At 42.6% G+C, this 20,470-nt stretch overlaps 1 protein-coding gene across 1 annotated transcript in view; it reads left to right on the top strand.

Annotated features, from left to right (window-relative positions):
* Positions 1 to 20,470, top strand: part of nos1apa (nitric oxide synthase 1 (neuronal) adaptor protein a) — a 510,182-nt gene that overhangs the window by 282,899 nt on the left and 206,813 nt on the right. The window contains exon 4 of the mRNA XM_051932735.1: positions 4,783 to 4,841. Within this exon, the coding sequence (XP_051788695.1) occupies positions 4,783 to 4,841 (59 nt within the window). The remainder of the gene's footprint in view (positions 1 to 4,782; positions 4,842 to 20,470) is intronic.

Below are 20,470 nucleotides of genomic sequence, written 5' to 3'. Positions count from 1 at the left end.
TATAAACCCGGCCTAAGTGTTTAAGTAAACACACGCACACTGCCACAGACCCCTTACTCACTTTACCGCAAGCAGTGTTAGAAAAAGTCCAGAGAAAGTGACTGAGTGGTATGAGCTATGAGGGAAATTTGAAGGAGTCGAACCTTCTCAGTTTAAACAAATCGAGATTAAGAGGAGACGTGATTGAAGTGTTCGAAATTATGAAGGGAATTAGTCCAGTGGATCGAGACGGTGACTTTAAAGTTAGTTCATCAAGAACATGGGGACACAGTTGGAAACTTGTGAAAGGAAAATTTTGCACAAATAGGAAATTTTTCTTTACGCAGAGAACCACACACACCTGGAATAAGTGACCAAGAAGTGTGGTAGACAGTAGGACTTTAGGGACTTTCAAAACTCCACTTGATGTTATTTTGGAGGAAGTAAGTGCATAGGATTGGCGAGCTTTATTGGGCGGAATGGTCTGTTTTCATCAATTTTTAATGTTCTAAGTGTTTTTATGTAAGTTTTGTTAATATCGTCATGTTTGAATATTACCTTGTACTTGTGTATTGTGTATCGAAGTTGGTTTCTTATGTTCTTTATGTTCCGAGGATGGACACCAAAGAGGTCGGCCCAACCTGACATCACCGCTGTTCAGCCTTTATATTGTGGCGGTACTGAGGGTCCCAAAAAGGTTAATTGAAGTTGTAGAGGTCATACTTTAATTATTGGTAATTTTTTTTGTTCTTTGTGTTAGTCTATTCATAATTAAAATACTATAAACTATGTTATGGGTTAGGCGGCACGGTGGCGCAGTGGGTAGCGCTGCTGCCTCGCAGTCGGGAGATCTGGGGACCCGGGTTCACTTCCCGGGTCCTCCCTGCGTGGAGTTTGCATGTTCTCCCCGTGTCTGCGTGGGTTTCCTCCGGGCGCTCCGGTTTCCTCCCACAGTCCAAAGACATGCAGGTTAGGTGGATTGGTGATTCTAAATTGGCCCTAGTGTGTGCTGGGTGTGTTTGTGTGTGTCCTGCGGTGGGTTGGCACCCTGCCCGGGATTGGTTCCTGCCTTGTGCCCTGTGTTGGCTGGGATTGGCTCCAGCAGACCCCCGTGACCCTGTGTTCGGATTCAGCGGGTTGGAAAATGGATGGATGGATGGATGGATGTTATGGGTTTTGAATCATTTTTATTTATTTTGGTGGTTTTTTTTGGTTTTTGTTTCTTCGCAAAGTCATGTGACGTGATTGCAAATGACAATTGAATGTCCGCTATAAAGACAGTGGCAGCACCCATTCGTGGATAAAAACAATCGGAGCCTTAGAATAGTTAGCTTATTTCTCAAGTAGGCCTAGTGTTGGCTTCCATTCCTGTTTCAACCTCCTTTTGTTGCTTCTGACGCTATCTTTTGGTTTTCCCCTCGAGTATCGTTTGCTGATTTCATTCTGGTTTTGACTGTGGCCTGTCCCTCATTGCATCTTCTGTTTGGTATTTGTCTCCTGGCTATTATTTACTTCACAATAATCATTGAAGAGTCAGTAGCTCATAGTGAGTCCATATTCCTGTTATACAATAAATCAGTTCCTCTTCAAGATCTTAATTACCGTATATACTCGTGTTTAAGTTCTCCCGCAGATAAGTCGGGCTTGATTTTACAGTATTATTTTCGGTGTTTTATAACATCAGTCGTATAAGTCGAAAACTCAGGCTATTGGTCCAAGAGATTATGATATGCTAACGCCCACCTGAGAGAGGAACCACGGAGCACACTGCCTTTTATTGATATGTGGGTGCGGCAATGCACTGTATCTGTGTGCGCTCTAACCTCTCTCTTTGTCTCTCTCTCTATTGTGCCTATGTGAATACTCAAACTATTCCAAAGCAACGTTTGCACTGATTTGTGTTTTTTGTATTGCACATCCTAATACACCTTTATCGTAAGAGCATCCCTTATCAACAATGGAGTGTTCAATTAGAAGAAAATGTGAAGCTGGTTTTAAATTAAAAGCCATTGAAGTGGCGAAAGAAATTGGTAACTGCGCTGCTGCAACAAAATTCGATGCGTCTGAGAAACTGATGTGAGATTGGAGGAGGCAAGAAGATGGGAAAAAAAAAATTTAAGTGTCACATTTTTGAACAGGCATATAAGTCGGGGTCTGATTTTATGATCAATTTTCAGGTTTTAAGACCTGACTTATACTCGAGTATACACGATATTTATATCATTTTTAACAAATAGCAGTGTTTAACTAATATTAATAAATAGATTAGGGAACTTATTACCCTACCTTTTATAAGGTAATACTGATCCGGATTTTATTCTAGTGTTGGTAGTTTTGTATTAACCTCCATAGTGTAAGTCCTGAGCGTCACTTGGCAACTGTATAGACAATTCTCGGGCTGTGAAAGTGCCAACAGCGTTGGTGCCAAGCATTGCTTAGGACACGGTATAGACGTGTCTTACATTAGCGACAGGCCTAACTAGGTAACGGAGCAGACACAACTTCTCGTAGCTTTATACAAGCCTTTCGTAAGAAGACATTTTTGAAAGAGATACGAGCAGTGATGACGAAGTAAATCTGCCTTCAGGCAGTGAGATTGAAATGGACAGTAAAATCGAAACTGATTCTGAAGAATCCAAACGTGACGCACGTGTCAATCGAACATTTGCAGTGTGCTGTTCAAAAACTGATCAGTCCGGAAAGAAAATCCATAAGGAATCACGCGACTGTGACGTTGGATTGTGTATTTCATCATACTTCAAGATATACCACACAAACAACACATTTTGACAGTATATACAGTAATCCCTCCTCCATCGCGGGGGTTGCGTTCCAGACCCCCCCGCGAAAGGTGAAAATCCGCAAAATAGAAACCATATGTTTATATGGTTATTTTTATATTGTCATGCTTGGGTCACAGATTTGCACAGAAACACAGAGGTTGTAGAGAGACAGGAACGTTATTCAAACACTGCAAACAAACATTTGTCTCTTTTTCAAAAGTTTAAACTGTGCTCCATGACAAGACAGAGATGACAGTTCCGTCTCACAATTAAAAGAATGTAAACATATCTTCCTCTTCAAAGGAGTGCGCGTCAGTAGCAGAGAATGTCAGAAAGAGAAAAGCAAACAAATCAATAGGGCTGTTTGGCTTTTAAGTATGCGAAGCACCGCCGGTACAAAGCTGTTGAAGGCAGCAGCTCACACCCCCTCCGTCAGGAGCAGAGAAAGAGAGAGAGAGAGAGAGAGAGAAAAACAAACAATCAAAAATCAATACGTGACCTTCGAGCTTTTAAGTATGCAAAGCACCGTTCAGCATGTCCTTTCACGAAACAGCTGCACAGAAGGTAGCAACGTGAAGATAATCTTTCAGCATTTTTAGACTAGCGTCCCTATCGTCTAGGTGTGCAAACAGCCCCCCTGCTCACACCCCTTATGTCAGGATCAGAGAATGTGAGCGCAAGAGAGAGAGAGAGAAAAGTACGTTGGGTAGCTTCTCAGCCATCTGCCAATAGCGTCCCTTGTATGAAATCAACTGGGCAAACCAACTGAGGAAGCATGTACCAGAAATTAAAAGACCCATTGTCCTCAGAAATCCACGAACCAGCAAAAAATCTGCGATATATATTTAAATATGCTTACATATAAAATCCGCGATAGAGTGAAGCCGCGAAAGTCGAAGCGCGATATAGCGAGGGATTACTATATGACATTAGCATTATTTTTAATATTATTAAGTGTGTCATTATTATACTTTCTACACTTCTATTTTTGTACTTTTAGTTTTTTCCACGTCAAAATGTCATTTTTCAGGCAAAACAATGCTACGCTTTTTTCATGTTTTTTCAAGAAAAAATGTAAAGCTGAGGAGGTTATTAGATATTTTGCAGTTACAAATTATTGAGTACCCCTCTATTGGGTATACTTTCAAAATTTTTATGTTTAAGAAAATTGAATAAGTTAGTCACAGACCCTCTACCACTAACATTGTCCCATCACTTGAATTGTAGTCTGCTGTGTATTGAAGCCATTGAGCCACCCATTGTGCTCCGTTGTGAACTCCATTGTAAAATGCTGTTGAAAACCACACATTTCATGGAGCCTACTGACACAAGGAATTGCATTCTATTATCGCTTCTATTTTCAAATATGACTCATCCGTCCATTTTCCAACCCGCTGAATCTGAACACAGGGGTCTGCAGGTGCCAATCCCTGCCAACACAGGGCACAAGGCAGGAAACAAACCCCAGGCAGGGTGCCAACCCACCGCAGGACACACACACCAAGCACACACTAGGGCCAATTTAGAATCGCCAATCCACCTAACCTGCATGTCTTTGGACTGTGGGAGGAAACCGGAGCGCCCAGAGGAAACCCACGCAGACACGGGGAGAACATGCAAACTCCACGCAGGGAGGACCCGGGAAGCGAACCCAGGTCTCCTAACTGTGAGGCAGCAGCACTACCACTGCGCCACCGTGCCGCCATGACTCATCCATCCATCCATTATCCAACCCGTTATATCCTAACTACAGGGTCACAGGGGTCTGCTGGAGCCAATCCCAGCCAACACAGGGCGCAAGGCAGGAAACAAACCCCAGGCAGGGCGCCAGCCCACCGCAGAATATGACTCATCATTACAAAAATATGTAACCAACCAAAATGTGATAACTGACTCTTGCGATAAAGTAAATAAAAATGTGAAATGCTCCAACTTTCATGTCAGTTTACTTAGTTGAAGAACACACCTGATTGTTACACCTTACCTACTTTGTCTAATTTGTTTTTATTTGCCTTTACAGAAAAAAGAGTGGACCTGGGATGAGAGCAAGATGATGGTGATGCAGGATCCCATTTATCGGTAAATAGGTTTTTATTTAGCTGTTTTTGGTGGTGGGAATTTCTCAGAAATTGCTTGTCAGATGTTTTATGGTCTGGCATTTCAAGTGTTGTAGATTTCCATTTTACGTGCATTGGGATAAAATGTGAAAAGCACCTACTGCCGTCGCCGCCATTTCTGTCCGTCCTCATGAACCAACTTGGCTCCCGGTTAACTGATCTTGTTGCAATTTACTGCAGTGTTTCTTCAAGGAAATGTGTTAGGAAAGTTCCGTTTTCATTGAGATTTCTGGAACTGAGCAAGCTTGTATACATTTTTGAAATCTGAAAACTGATTAGCCGTAGATATGATGCCAGTAGTCAGTTGTTTTGTTTTTTGCTCACCAGTTTGCAGTCCGTGTCTTTTCTAAGGAGTGGTGGTGTGAACTGAGCACCCACGCCAGGTGCCGATCTTCGAAAGGCGCCGATCGACGATGTGGTTGTTTCAGGTTAAAAAGAAGAAAATTAAAATAATAATAATAAAAGCATTAATAATACTGAAAATTATAAAACTTTTATAGATATTTCCCTTTGCTTTTTATGATTTTGTAAACAACTTGCACGTTGAAATGTGTTTATATTGTCTTTTACAATCACAGCCCAATTACTGGAAATAAAAGTGCAGTTCTAATTAAAATAACAATAGCTAAGTTTCCATCCAGTTTTTTGCGACGTTTTGTTATCGACAAACAGAATATACGTAAAAAAAATGTGCGAAATTTGCTGTCTCCAGCCTGTTTCCATCAAACTGGCTTTTTATCGATAAAATGGTGTGCGTGATGACGTCATCCCCCCCCCCAAAACGAACTGTCGCATAAGTTTTGTTGTATCGCGAAAAAAATCTGCCCTTGAGCCGTTTCCATACATAATTTTGTGTATGTCGCAAATTATCTACCTTTTGTTTTCCGCGTTACACCCCCTCCACTAAACAAAGAAACAAAGAAATGGAGAGATTATTCAGACAGTTTTTTTAAATTTGCCAGCTTACTGTTATTTCAGTTTCACAAATAATTTGGAATGTACATAATATCCGAAGACAACAGCAGAATGAAGCTTTTGGTTGTCTGATAGCCCTAGAGCTCGAAGAAAGTACCCCAGTGCGACGAAACCCACGGGTATGGGAGAGACGACGGAATAAGACCTTCTGGGAGGAGGTGGTGGAGAGACACTTCACAGAAAATCTCTGGCTGCAACATTTTATAATGACACGGCCGACGTTTGAGATGTTGTGTGGATTCATCAGTCCAGATGTTGCGCCCATCACAGGTTGCCACCGACCACCGGTTCCAACCCAAAAGCGGATTGCCATCGCCCTTGACAAGCTGGCAACCTGCGCCGAGTATAGAGTAGTTGGAGAAACTTTCGGGCTTAGTAAAACTACCGTCCATCGATGTGTATATGCTGTGTGCACCGCTATTAAAGAAAAATTAATGCGGCGTTATATCAGACTTCCGACTGTAGCGGAGGCCAATGAAATTGCATACCGCAATTCCTTGGTGCATCTTGTGCCACAGATTTACGGTGCGCTGGATGGCACGCATGTGCCTATTCTTCCCCCGACGGAAGGCTACCGCGATTACATTAATCGCAAAGGGTGGCCATCTATTGTTCTCCAGGCCCTTGTTGATGACAGGTGCATGATACGAGACATTTGCGTTGGCACTCCTGGAAGTGCCCATGATGCAGCTGTGTTTGCAGCATCGGATCTGTACAGGTGAGCCTACCTTTCAACATCCCTTCTCAGTGCGATAACAACTGAATTAGTACTGTAACCTGCTTCCCTTAAGGTTTTTAATTAAAACTGAAATTTGAATTAATACAAAATAACGACGTTTGATCAAAAAAAAAACTCTCTTCATCAGACCATGCGAACCGCTCCGCCATTCTCGTTTTGATTGCACGTGATGAAAATGTTACACATTTATTTGCGTTAAAGCCCTTTTTTCCGACAAAAAGTGTTTCCAATGTAGTTTTTGCGACATCTGAAGTATCGATATGGAATTTATGCGCTAAAGTTAAACGGAAAAATATTATGTCGACATGTACAACATTTTATCGATAATTAGCATTTCCATTAGCTATATCGGTAAAAAAATTTGAAGCGCTAAATATTTTTTCGCAAAAACTCCTTGGATGGAAACCTGGATAATGAGAGTGACGCACTGCTTGAAGACCACCACGCCACTAATATGTAAACGCCTTTATTGTCGGAACCGCTTAACGAGAAGCCGATTCTTGCTATTACTTAAACCCGTTATTTAATTCAATGGCTTGTTGCTGCTCTCATTCTGCCACAGGAGACATTTCCAAAACTGTTGATTTTCTGTTTTTTTCTAAGAACACCGTCAAAATGTTTCAGTGACCTGAGAGATCAACCTTACCGAGACCTTCATCTTTCTTTATTTTCAGATATTGTGAGCTGGTCATGTGGCGGCTCGTTTTGTGTTTAGCTGCTAATTAAGGAAAAAGACACAGCTAAAAGGCCAGAGTCAAGTTAATTAAAAATAAGGCAAAAGAAATTAATTAGCAGCAAAAACTGGTCACTAATGAAGAAGATGGTTAGAATGAAAACCTGTAGCCACTGTGGCCCTCCAGGACCGGAGTTCGACACCCCTGCAGTAGAGGAAAACAAAACAGAAAATAAAAGTCTGGATATAGTCTTCCTGAAACTTACTGAAAATCAGCAATTTTAGAGATGGATGTAACCCTGGGTGCCTTTTTAATTTAGTGGTCAGTGTGATCCACCAAGTAGAAGTTCAGACAACATGGCACCCTCTTTCTTTTTCTGACGTGTCTTGGTTTCTGAAGCTTCTTCCCATATCATTCCGCTCTTTCCTTTCTTCCTGTCGGTCCTTCGGGTGGGCCATTATTGAAGTTGTAATTCCACATGGGGGCTCAGGTCATGTGACATTACACCCATGTGACTGGCCGGCTGACCATGTGATGCTCGACTCTGCTCATAGTCTTTTGATTCTGTATGCGTCTCCCTGGGCAAGTTATAAACTGACCTGCAGCATCCAACTCTGTTCTCCGTTTCCCCCTACCATTAAGTTGTAAACTGACTGAAACGGATGCATCGATACTTTCAGTGAAAATTGCCATTGTACTGTATATTCATTTGAATAAAATTAAAACTGTTAACAGTCTGCAGTTCTAAAAGTGGCTCATTTTAAACTCTGGGACAGACGCTTACTGTTTGTCACCTTTGCCTGCTTTTTGTTCGTCTCTAGCCGGTATTTGAGGGCTCTAACAATGTGGCTGCGTATTTTGTTCTTCACTTAAAGAGCGGTTTTACAAGGCAGCATGGACGACATTTAGTACAGAAAAAAACAAAGTCTTTGCTTCTGTCCCGCTAATGAGTAATGACTTTGTGTAGAAGAGCATTTCCCTGTGGGAGAACAATCTCAGAGCTGTCACAGAGACATCTGCTGTGTGCCACCCGACGAGGTTCAGTGTGTCTTTCGGTGTAAGTGGCTTTGAGCCGCTGCTTGTTCAGTTGTCTTCTCTTCGCCATCTCAACGATTTAAATGCAGCAGCTGAATGACAGGCAGGCATACGTGTGGCATCAATCGGTGGTCGCTCTGCTGCTAATGCATTTGAATATTGCACTGCTTGTGGACAGCAAGACTTGGGCACTGCAGACATTGGCCACATCTGAACGTTGGCAGCGTGCCCTCCCTGGTAAGTGAGGCGTTGCGTTGTAAAACACAAAGATGCTGGCTCTGTCACCGCCACATTTAGTGACACAAGTGAGCCTCTCATTACAGTTGTATAAGACAAATTGCGTTCTGCTTTTAATATTCCTTGGTGTGGCATTCACTGTGAAAAGATGCTAATGGATGGCATGGGCTTGTTGGCTCTGTGGCTTAAATGATTCCTGTCAGGTGGTGTTACTCCGAGAATGGAGACATTTGTATGTCCTTCTAATAATGATCCTTGGAATGATGTTGACTAATAATAATAAATTTTATTTATATTGCGCTTTATATTTTAGCAATCTCAAAGTGCTACAGAGTAAAAATAAAATAATAAAACAAGAAAATCTATTTATACTTTAACAAAATATCTTTCTAAAAAGATGAGTTTTTAGATTCTGTTTAAAAGCATCAGTCGGCTGGGGGCTCTCAGGTAGTCAGGGAGGGCGTTCCACAGTCTCGGCTCCACAGATGAAAAAGCCCTATCACCCATACTGCGAAGCTTGCTTCTAGGGACTTGGAGGGTGTTAGTGTGTACAGAGCGGAGGGTGCGTGAGGAGGTATGAGGGGTAAGGGGTTCCTGTAAGTAAAGGGGGGCATGTCCATAAATGCACTGGTGGGTGAGGAGAACGACCTTGCACTCAATTCTGAGTGGGACAGGGAGCCAGTGAGGGTTTTCAGGATTGGGGTGATATGGTCATGCTTTCGCACCTTCATCAGGATCCTGGCAGCGCTATTCTGAATATACTGAAGTCTCTGGATACTCTTGCCTGGAATCCCGATTAGGAGCGCATTACAGTAATCCAGCCTGGAGGAGACAAAGGCATGGACGAGCTTCTCTGCATCTGCCAGGGTGAGAGTTGGGCGGAATTTAGCGATGTTCTTGAGGTGGTAGAAAGAAGACATACAGAGGTGTTTGATGTGGGTGTCAAAGGTGAGTTGAGGGTCCATTTTAACACCCAAATTGGTGACAGATGTGAAAATGGGGATGTTTTGGCCAGCAAAAGTGATACTGGTGATGGCAGAAGAACGGAGATGGTGTGATGTGCCAACTAAGATGGCTTCTGTTTTGGATCTGTTTAGCTGAAGAAAATTGAGCCTCATCCACGCCTCTATCTCCTCCAGGCAGGTAGTCAATGTAGATATTGGCAGAGGAGCAGTAGAGGAGGTGGGGGTAGTCCTGAGGTAAAGCTGAGTGTCATCAGCATAGCAATGGAAAGATAAACCATGTCTGCTAATGACATTTCCAAGAGGGAGCATGTAGATGGTGAAGAGGATGGGTCCAAGCACAGAGCCCTGTGGGACACCACAGGTGACGTTGTGGGTATGAGATTTTGCGCTGTCCAGGGCGACATGCTCAGTTCTATCGGTCAGGTAAGATGTGAACCAATTGTGAACATTTCCTTAGAGTCCAATGGTGTATTTCAGGCAGTGAAGGAGGCTGTTGTGGTCTATTGTGTCAAAAGCAGCTGTCAGGTCAAGGAGGATGAGTAAAGAAGGGGAACCAGTATCTGCTGTTATCAGAAGATCATTGGTGACCCTGACCAGGGCTGTTTCAGTGCTATGGCCAGGGCGGAAACCAGACTGAAACTTTTCAAACAGATTATTCACTTTGAGGTGATCATGAAGTTGTGCTGCAACTGTTTTTTCCAGAACTTTAGAGAGAAATGGAAGATTGGAGATGGGTCTATAATTGGAGAGAACTTCAGGATCCAGGGTGGGTTTTTTCAGTAGAGGTCTGATGACAGCAGTTTTTAGTGAAGAAGGAATATGGCCAGCCAGGAGGGACTGGTTTATGATCCTGGAGAGACGACAGAGACGTTGGCCCTCAGCAAAGCTTTGAATAATAGCTTTCAATAATGACTATTAAAAGGCATTATGCACATTGAATGTGAAATGGCACTATGTCTTATCGTCATGTTACAGGGGTTCAACCATCATGACCGAGATGCAGGCCGAGTCGCTAAGCCATTTTTTATCAGCATACAAGAGCTGTGCTTTTCTACCAAAATCATCTTTGCGTGGGACTCACTATGGAAAGATGCTATAAGAAGCCAGAAGGATGACAGCTTACTACTGGTTTATTTATCATGTGATTCTAAGTCGCTTAACTTGTCAGCATTCAAATTATAAAACTATCTGAGGAACTGTACTTCTAAAGAGGCAGGCATGGGACTCCCTGTGGAAAGTGTATTACTTATTATTATACTTATTATCTGGCTGACATCTTTTCCCATCATTTTGAGTATAAGTGCTTACGTTTGTTTTTTTCCAATAGACTATATGCAGACGTACCTCTGGTGACATCTCAGCCGGCTCAGTCACGTCTGTTGTCCATACTGCACATGTGATTTATGTTTAGTGGAGAGAAAGTCCAAGAAAAAGAAGTTGACGTTTCAGGGTACAAATGGTCCTACAGCTGAACATTGCTCTGTACCTTTGTGTCAAGCTTCCAGTTTGTGTAACAAGGTGCTTAGTTCTCATACATTTCCATCCGTTGCGGAAATTCGATCTAAATGGATCATTGCTATCCAGAGAGAGAGAGCTTTACGGTTAGTCCCCATACCCGAGTTTGCAGCCAACATTTTAAAAAAGAGGATTTTCAGGGGGGCAATTGTTGAAGACGAGAGCAACTCTCCTGCTTTGTTGGAGTGGAACAATTTCTCTGTTCCACTTTCAAGACCGGGGGTTTGAGAGAGGAGAAAGTGGTCGACGGAGGATGACACACCAGGCGAGGAGGAGGATGATGATAAAATCCTCATCTTTTACTGTAAGTCTGGGCACGTCTTGAAAGGATTGGATGAAAAACACCAAAACACCAAGGCGTCATGTAAATACTGACAACCAAGATGATCACAATTATGACTTACTCAAAAAGTGAAACAAACTGAAGAATTAAATTCTATACGTGGAAGAAAAACCCGATTAAATGTGAACATGACACACATGGAATTTCATGTATCCTATAGTTATGTGATATCCATGAGATTTATGTTAACACATATTACTTCAACTAACTTAAGGTAGATAAACTCCCCTTTTCTTATATTGTGCAAGTGATATTTAACACTAGAATTACCAGAGCCTACGAAAAAACTTGTAGATCCAGCTCACCTTAAATCCATTCGCACCTCTCCCTCAGTGTCTTTTGTCCTGTGAATGTGCCGATTAAGACAAGCAACAAGCAGCCTGCTATTCCATCCCCCACTGCCGCAGAACGTGCACAAAGTTCTCCCAGCTCATGCCTTGATTGATTATCTGGGAGTGAAGTGCTGGAGTTTTAGAGTGGAAATAATAGATCGTTATTTGGAACACCTGCATTTCATGTGTGTTCCGTTTCTACAATAATCTGTGTAAACACATTGCTAAAACAGAAACGTTTTTCATATTTTAGTACTAAATGACAAAATGTTGGCATAAACTATATATTGTGTGAAGTCTGAAGTTCAAAGATCAAATAAACACTTTCACAAAAGGTTCAAGGATAAAACAACAGCTTCCGTGACATAGCGGTAAGATTTGCTGACTTGTAATCAAGAGTCGGCGGTTCAATCCCGGGAAACTGGGAGTAACTGTAGATGTGAGTGGTGTTTTGAGGCAATGGACCTGGACATTCTCTGATCTAGAGGGATAAAAGCTGACACACAAACGCTGGTGAATCTGCCTTCTTTGTATCTCACATCACTTGTTTTTTTTTATTCAGTTTTATTGAGTGTTCCTGCTCACGCTGAATTAGTCTGCACCTTATGGTCTGTGATGTCCAAAAAAAAACCACAGACATAGGTATATGTGATATTTGGAATTATTCATTTTATGACCTGTATAGTACATTTCGGAAAACATTGTGGCACGGATGCAACATTATTCATATTATTCATATTCATTCGTATAACATCTTGCACTTGTAATCAGTGACTTCTATAGTTCCTCTGTGTGATGAGACCAGTCCAGCCTGTCATTGGTGTGGATACCCAAATACTTGCAGGAGTGGAGCACCTCTATGGCCACTCCCTGACAAGACACCGAGACTCTTTGTTGCGGTGAAAGTCAATAATCAGTTCCTTGAGTTTGTTGATATGGAGACAATTCTCTTTGCATCAAGAAACAAACTTCTCCCCCTGACTCCTCTCTTCTGTCTCACCCCATTATCATTACACCCCATAAGTGCAGAATCATCTGAGAATTTCTGCCAGTGACCTGACCTGCTGTTATATTTATAGTCGGAGGTGTCACAGAGTGAAGAGTAAAGGTGACAGGCCTGTTCCTTGAGTTGCTCCAGTGTTGCTCACACAGTCCTTGAGTCTCATAGATGGTGGTCTGCCTGACAGATAGTCCATCATCCAGGACACCACAGGCTCGCCCACCTGCATATCTCTGAGTTGACCCCTTAACAGGGATGGTTGGATGGTTTAGATGGCATGGCAGAAATCAAAAAACAGTATTGTCACAGTGTGTACAGCATTGTCCAGGTGAGAATAAGCCTCCTGGAGTAGACAGAGAATTGCTTCCTCCACTCCAGTCTTTGTCCGATTAGCAAACTGCGGCGAGTCCACAAGAGTACTCATATCATCCAGGACCAGGCTCTTGTCATAAGCTCCACTGGTTAAGTCCTTGCTGTTAACTTCTTGTATCACACTAAGTAAGTGGCTTTGCAAAGACACAGATTATACCAATAAGAGACCTTGCATGTGCTGCATCACAGTGGGGCGCTATATAAGATCATTATTGAGCTGATTCATTTCTTGCTGTTAATTTCTTATAACACAATAAGCAAGTCACACCATCAAGCCAATAGATTATAGACGTACAAGATCAATTGTACCACTAACAGGACATTTTGGAGGGGCGCTATATAAGATCATAAGCTAGCTAGTTCACAACTTCCTGTAATACAATAAGCAGATTGTAACTCTGCAGGGGTTATTAACCTTTTGATGACTCCAGACCCCCAGTGGATTGTCCAATATGATCACATACCCCCTTTACTTGACTGTCGAAATAATCATCACCTTTCCTTATAGTAGTTGCCAGTATGATTTCCAAATATGTCAACAGCATGAATTTACTGTACTTTAGATATGGATAGCTAGGAAGAGAATATGAAATAAAATCATAAGCATTGATAACTTTATCATATTTATTTACAAAAAGAAAAATTAAAAAATGACAAATATACAAACAGCTACAACTATTTTACAATATAATTTTGATTCACTTGTTTCAGGTTATAAACCAATACACGCTTGTTCAGTAAATATACATTTATTAAATTTAAATTTAAAATTAAAGTTGTAGGCGGCACGGTGGCGTAGTGGGTAGCGCTGCTGCCTCGCAGTTGGGAGATCTGGGGACCTGGGTTCGATTCCCGGGTCCTCCCTGCGTGGAGTTTGCATGTTCTCCCCGTGTCTGCGTGGGTTTCCTCCGGGCGCTCCGGTTTCCTCCCACAGTCCAAAGACATGCAGGTTAGGTGGATTGGCGATTCTAAATTGGCCCTAGTGTGTGCTTGGTGTGTTTGTGTGTGTCCTGCGGTGGGTTGGCACCCTGCCCAGGATTGTTTCCTGCCTTGTGCCCTGTGTTGGCTGGGATTGGCTCCAGCAGACCCCCGTGACCCTGTGTTCGGATTCAGCGGGTTGGAAAATGGATGGATGGATTAAAGTTGTAGTAAATACACACGTGTAAAATTAAATACAAGCATTTGCAGGAAATGTTGAAAGTTCTCGAAGATTCTATCACATTCCATTCACATACTACCCAAGTATAAATTAATACATTAAATAAAATAAATACCAGTACCCAGAGATAGAGTCCTATACCCCCAGCATTTGGTTCCCATACCCGATACCCCCGGTTAAGAACCCCTAATGGAACTCTTAGCTTGTGCTCCATTCCAGGTGGGCCCTATAGAAGATGATAAGCTTGACTCTTCAGTTCTGACCGCTGACTCAGGGCTTTGACGTCATTCAAGTCACTTAACCTTCATGCACTGATACTGAACAAATGTGGCCAAAAATTTCTTTCATTGTACGTCTACAGTGTGGTTGTGTGTGGAGGTAATAGAGGAATGTCGCACTATTCAATCAAAACTTTTTCTAAAACTCTTGGGCCCTTCCTTGTCTGTCTCCGAATTGCCAGTCGTGCCTGGCATGCACAGAAAGAAGTGATTCATCTCCTTGGATATGACACCATGAAACCCCTTTCTGGCTGACTGGTTTGTCATTTTCTTTTTCATTTCCCACAATAAGAATTTTTTTTTTCCCTTTCGTAGGCTGAATTTATCCCAACAAAACGCCTTTGTGCCCCTGGCAGGACTGTGGAAGTACAGAAGATAATTGTGCGTTTTTTTTTTTTTTTTCTGTCTCCCCCACATAACTTCTAAAGAATCTTTTCTTCAAGGTTAAACACAGCCAAAAAACTTAAAAGAACGTTAAAAAAAAGGGATGGTTTACCAACTTCAACTTTGTAATTTGAGTAATGTCCTCACCTGACGTTTCTGGCATTTTTCCCTGCTGGTAGAATTGTAGGACGCTCAACTACTACACAGAGATCTCAGAGGGCAGAGACGCTCGGTGATTTTCTCCGTTCATTTCTCACCGGTCTTTTAATTTCTAATTTGTTAAAGTCGTCATGTTTAGATCCCAAATATGAAGGTGATTGGATCAGGTGCCCAGAAGCCAAAGCTCTTGATTTACCAGTCCATTTACATCCCTGTCCTCACCAACGGGCACGGGCTATGGGTTTGTGACCAAATGAACTGGATTACGGAGAGACGCGGTGGAAATGAACGTCCTTCGCAGAATGTGTGGACTCTAAATTAGGAGATTTGGCGTGGAGCGTAGACATTCAGGAGGAACTCAGAGAAGAACCAGCACTCCTCCACATTGGAAAGAGCCAGCTGAGGTGGTTCAGGCATCATATTAGGAGATGTTTCGTACATGTCCAACCGGAAGGAGACTTCAAGGCAGACCCCAGGATATGCTGGAGAAATTATACTTCTTAGCTGGGTGGGGAATGGCTCGGTATCATCCTGGAGGTGGCAGGGAGGAGGGACAGCTGGGCATCTTTTCTTAGACCGCTGCCCTCATGGCCCAAATCTGGATAAGTGGAAGAAAATGGACACGATGGATGGATGGATGGAGCAGATGGGCATGTTAGGTGGTCTACAAAGATAACATTTTATTGGTTAAAGTGTGCCTGGGAGTGTTTTCAATCACTGTCTACCATAAACAAAATGCCTTGAGCATTGGAAAGGTGCTATATAAATAAAATCTATTATTATTAAAACCCAGCAAAGCACATCAGTTTCCTGATACAAAGTGCCTTAACCCTCATGGAAGCATCCATAAGTTCCAGAGATACTGTGAAAGGATTGTGTTATTTTATTCGACAGCCAAGCTCTGAAGTGGGTGATGTTCCTTTTAGGGGCAATAGCTCCCTAGTTGCAATAAGTTCTTTTGTAATTGCGGTATTTTAAGTAACCGAAAACTATATAGATATGATATTAAAAGGCGATACATCTCCCATAGCGATACGGCGGTAAAAATCACATAAGAGAAAATAACTTATAAGCTATCTTTACTGACGATTTATGTGGCATTACAGACGGAGGAAGCCATTGCAAGACAATACTTTATCAAGGTGGGATCTCGATGTATTGTATACAGTCTGGCATTTTCCGTCACTGCATTGGAAAGCTTTTCAGGACGGATGGCGATATCACCCGTCTGTTGTCTTCGAAGTATGTGGCTGTTGTCCAAGTCTTTATGTACTGTCTTCTCCACGTGTAGGCCCTTACTTAGGTTCCAAACAAGGAAAGGAGATTTTGTGCTGACAGAGGACAAAGTAGTATACACCTGTCTTTAGGCTGATTACACATTCCCCCAGTTGTCTTTGTCTATCTTGTCCTATGCTTGGCCTGGCCTGTACATGTGAGTGGATTTCTAAAATAATTTTTGGACAGAAAACAGTGACATTAAACTTATATTCTTATTATAGGCAGGCGGGGGGATCCACAAATCAATGCAAAGAGTTGATGTTTGTAGAATCGGAACTCCACAAGGCTCGTTTTTGTCTGTTAGGGATCGCTTGCTTACCTGTGAAACTTTGGTGTGGTTGTGAAACATTTTGAGGTCGCCCTATTCTAAACATTTTATTTATATTGTTACTACATTTACATTCATTTGCTTGGCCGATGCTTTTCTCCAAAGTGACTTACAAAATAGGTAAACATAGTCGAGTAACTTTAGGATCGGGCCTGTTTGTTCAACAAGTGTAACAAGACAGGTAACAAGAGTTGATTACCACAAGTAAAAACTAATAAGTTTACATTCATAGATTACAATAAATACTGCAATTTCACAACAAATTAACTGACAATATAAAATATTAGAGTTTTGTTTTTCTGTTTTCAAGTAGACAGATACTCACAGAACAGAGGGGTCTTCAATCACGTCTTAAATATATTGAGGGAGTCGCCAATACAGCAGCCCGTTCCACCAACTACGAACCACACAGGAAAAGAGTCTGGATTGAGTCTTGATGCCACGCAGAAGTGGCATCACCAGACACTGTTCCCTGGTAGACCTGAGTGGGCAAGCAGGTGTATAGCCCTTCACCAGTGTCTCCATATACGCAGGTGCTGACCCACTGACTACTCTGTAGGCAAACATCAGGGATTTGAACTTAATGCGGGCTGCTGCAGGGAGCCAATGTAGCTACCAGAAGAGAGGAGTAACGTGTGCCCGCCTCAGCTGGTTAAATACAAGACGGGCCACTTCATTGTGGACCATCTGCAGTAGCTTTATAGCACATGCTGGTATTCCTGCAGGAATGAGTTGTAGTTATCCAGACGCGACAAGACCAAAGCCTGGACCGGAAGTTGTGTTGCATGCTCTGTCAGATAGATAGATATAAGCTTTATTAATCCCAAGGCGAAATTCACATACTCCAGCGGCAGCATACTGATACAAACAAACAATATTAAAGAGTAATAAAAATGCAGGTAAAAACAGACAATAACTTTGAATAATGTTAACGTTTACTCCCCCCGGGTGGAATTGAAGAGTCGCATAGTTTGGGGGAGGAACGATCTCCTCAGTCTGTCAGTGGAGCAGGACAGTGACAGCAGTCTGTCGCTGAAGCTGCTCCTCTGTCTGGAGATGACACTGTTTAGTGGATGCAGATGATGTAGATGAGGGCTGATCTTGCAGAAGTTGAACCTGCGTGAACGAGAAACAGTAGAAATGCAGTCAGAAGAAGACGACAGCTGCTCATCTCTCACCACCCCAAGGTTGCGTACTTACCCGGCGGGTGTTAGCGTCAGTGAGCCAAGCTGAACAGACTGGCTGGCCGAGATCACAAGAAGCTCGATTTTTGCCACGGTGAGCTGTAGATGGTGGTTCTTCATCCAAGGTAAGATATCAGCGGAGACTCTAGCTCAGGGGTCCTCAACTCCAGTTCTGGAGGGCCCCAGTGGCTGCAGGTTTTCATTCTTACCCTTTTTATAATTAGAGACCTGTTTTTGCTGCTAATTAACTTCTTTTGAATTAATTTTAATTGACTTGTTTATTAAGGCTTGTTCCCCAGAATTTCTTCATCGTTCCTCTAAGTGCTTCATTTCTTTCCTTCAATGGCACCCAAACAGCAATGAAACGTGAAGTGAGTGAGCAAACAGAACACCAGCTAAGTCAGGGCCTCAAACTCCAACCAATTTCACTCCAACCAGCTGCTTAATTAGATGCCGAGTCTTGTCGTTAATTAAACTCGTTCTTTAATTCCATGGCTTGTTGATGCTCTTGTTGTTCAACAGAAGATATTTCTGAAATTGTTGATTTTTCTTTTTTCTAAGAGCAACGTTAAATGTTTTGGGGACCTGAGGAGATCAGCGTTCCTGAGACCTTCATCTTTCTTTATTTTCAGATATTGTATGATGGACACCAGTTGTTTTGGCTCATTTTGTATCTCATTATTGTTTGGCAGCTCATTAAGGAAAAAGAAACAATTGAGGGGTCTGTGTCTTCAAGAGCAAGTCAAATAAAATTCATTCAAAAGAGGTTAATCAGGAGCAAAAACACGTGACTAATTAAGAAAAGGGTTAAAATGAAAACCTGCAGCCACTGCAGCCCTCGAAGAACTGGAGTTGAGGACCCCTGCTCTAGCTGATACTCCGAATGGCATGACAGGTCCAGCTGTGTATCATCCACAAAGCACTAATATGAGAACCCATGGGATTGGATGATGGAGCCCAACAAGGTGGTGCACAGAGAGTGAAGTAGAAGACTCAGCATGATCCTTTGGAGTACCCCTGTGCATGTCTGGTGCACCTTTGACAACACTCCACCCCAAAGATATGCTATAGGATCTGCCCGAGATGCAAGACTCAAACCATCTGAGAGCAGTCCCAGTGATGCCAAGGTCAGAGAGGGTGGCAAGAAGTGACTATTACTATTTATGTAATCTTGGGTGGGTTCTTAACTGGCATCCACAAGAGGACGGGAATGTCCCATGAACAATGGCAAATGGCCAGCGTAAGATAGTAAACCGTGCAGCAAATGTCTGTGTGTTATGTCACCTGGCGTCCACAACAGGGCCGGAGAGCCTGATGATGAAAAGCAACAAGAAACACAAAGAAAGAGGAATGTAAGGAATATCCAGTGAACGGAGGTTCATTAAAGTGCAGTGCGATTGAAAACAGACCATTGTTCTATTAGACCGGTTTTTAATAAATGCTATGTAAATCAATAATAGGAAAGTCTGGGTGTAAAGCCATAATTAAAACACATGCTTGTCTCAACGCTGAAAAGCTTCACACTGCTGAATAAAAAATTATACTTTCAGGAAGGATACGAATGGTGGCGAGTAGTGTCCATAAACGATCTATCTGCATGAGGGACAGTGGGCTAGCGTCTTGAGGCGTCTTGTCTTGATGCAGAAGTCGGGCTGTTGCGCTGATGCCCAGCTGGATGAACTTTTCTTCTTTACGGCCCCCAAGTGATCCCTCCATGATGTTAGCCACCAGTCACTGGCTGGTTGTTCTAATGATGGACCTTTCAACCTAAATGCTTTCACCTTGAACGTATGTGCAAAACACTAATGCTGTTATGTTGCATCGATTATTTAAATACAGTACGTCGGTTGGTGCAGCATACCTCGACCAATCACTTTGTTGCTATCTTTCAAAAGATCAACATGGCAGCGCCTGGTTCATCTACAGGTCCTTCATGTAAAAGACTGCAGACTTCTAAAGTAGGTGCAGCCCTACAATACACTTTGGGATTCAACTTCCATTTTTGTATTACATTCCAGTCTGGTGACCTTGTGACTGCAACATTGGAGTGCACAGAAAGGTGGGCCTGGGGCAAATGGTGGACAAAACTAAGGGCCATGACTGAGTTTGAGCCATCACCTGGCACAAATCGGGTGTGACACACCAAGATGGAGAATGTCTGTCATACTGCTGCCTGCCTTCTCTACCATTCTTCTCGATTCTGTGCCCATGGAGTGGTTACCTTCCAGACACTCTTTCGCCACACGTAGCCGATGTCCTCCATTCCTGTCACTTTCTGCCTAGCCCTGTCCCTACCTTGTATCGAAGTCTGCTGTTAGTGCTGTAACTGCCACTTGGTTATATACTTTCTTTCTCTTCCTTGTACCAATTTTCAAGGTGCCGAATCCATTTTTGACATTGGGTTTTGTGGTTTCAACTGCATTGAAGATTTAGATTGTTTTTTATTTCCTTCCATGACACCATTTTTTAATTTCATGGGCAGCGCCCATTTCTACAGGTTGTGTTCTAGTTGCAGTGCAATTGCCATGAAGTGATGCCCGTTACCAGTGACCTGAGATGAAGACTGGACTCCTTCATGTGTGTCTATTCGGAGAATCCTTGGGTACTGTTGGTTTGACTTTGTGTTGCTCATGG

Source organism: Erpetoichthys calabaricus, chromosome 10 (genome assembly GCF_900747795.2).
Source record: "Erpetoichthys calabaricus chromosome 10, fErpCal1.3, whole genome shotgun sequence".
Lineage (NCBI taxonomy): Eukaryota > Metazoa > Chordata > Cladistia > Polypteriformes > Polypteridae > Erpetoichthys > Erpetoichthys calabaricus.
The sequence above is the reverse complement of the archived record's forward strand: the minus strand, read 5'-3'. Positions and strand labels throughout refer to the sequence as shown.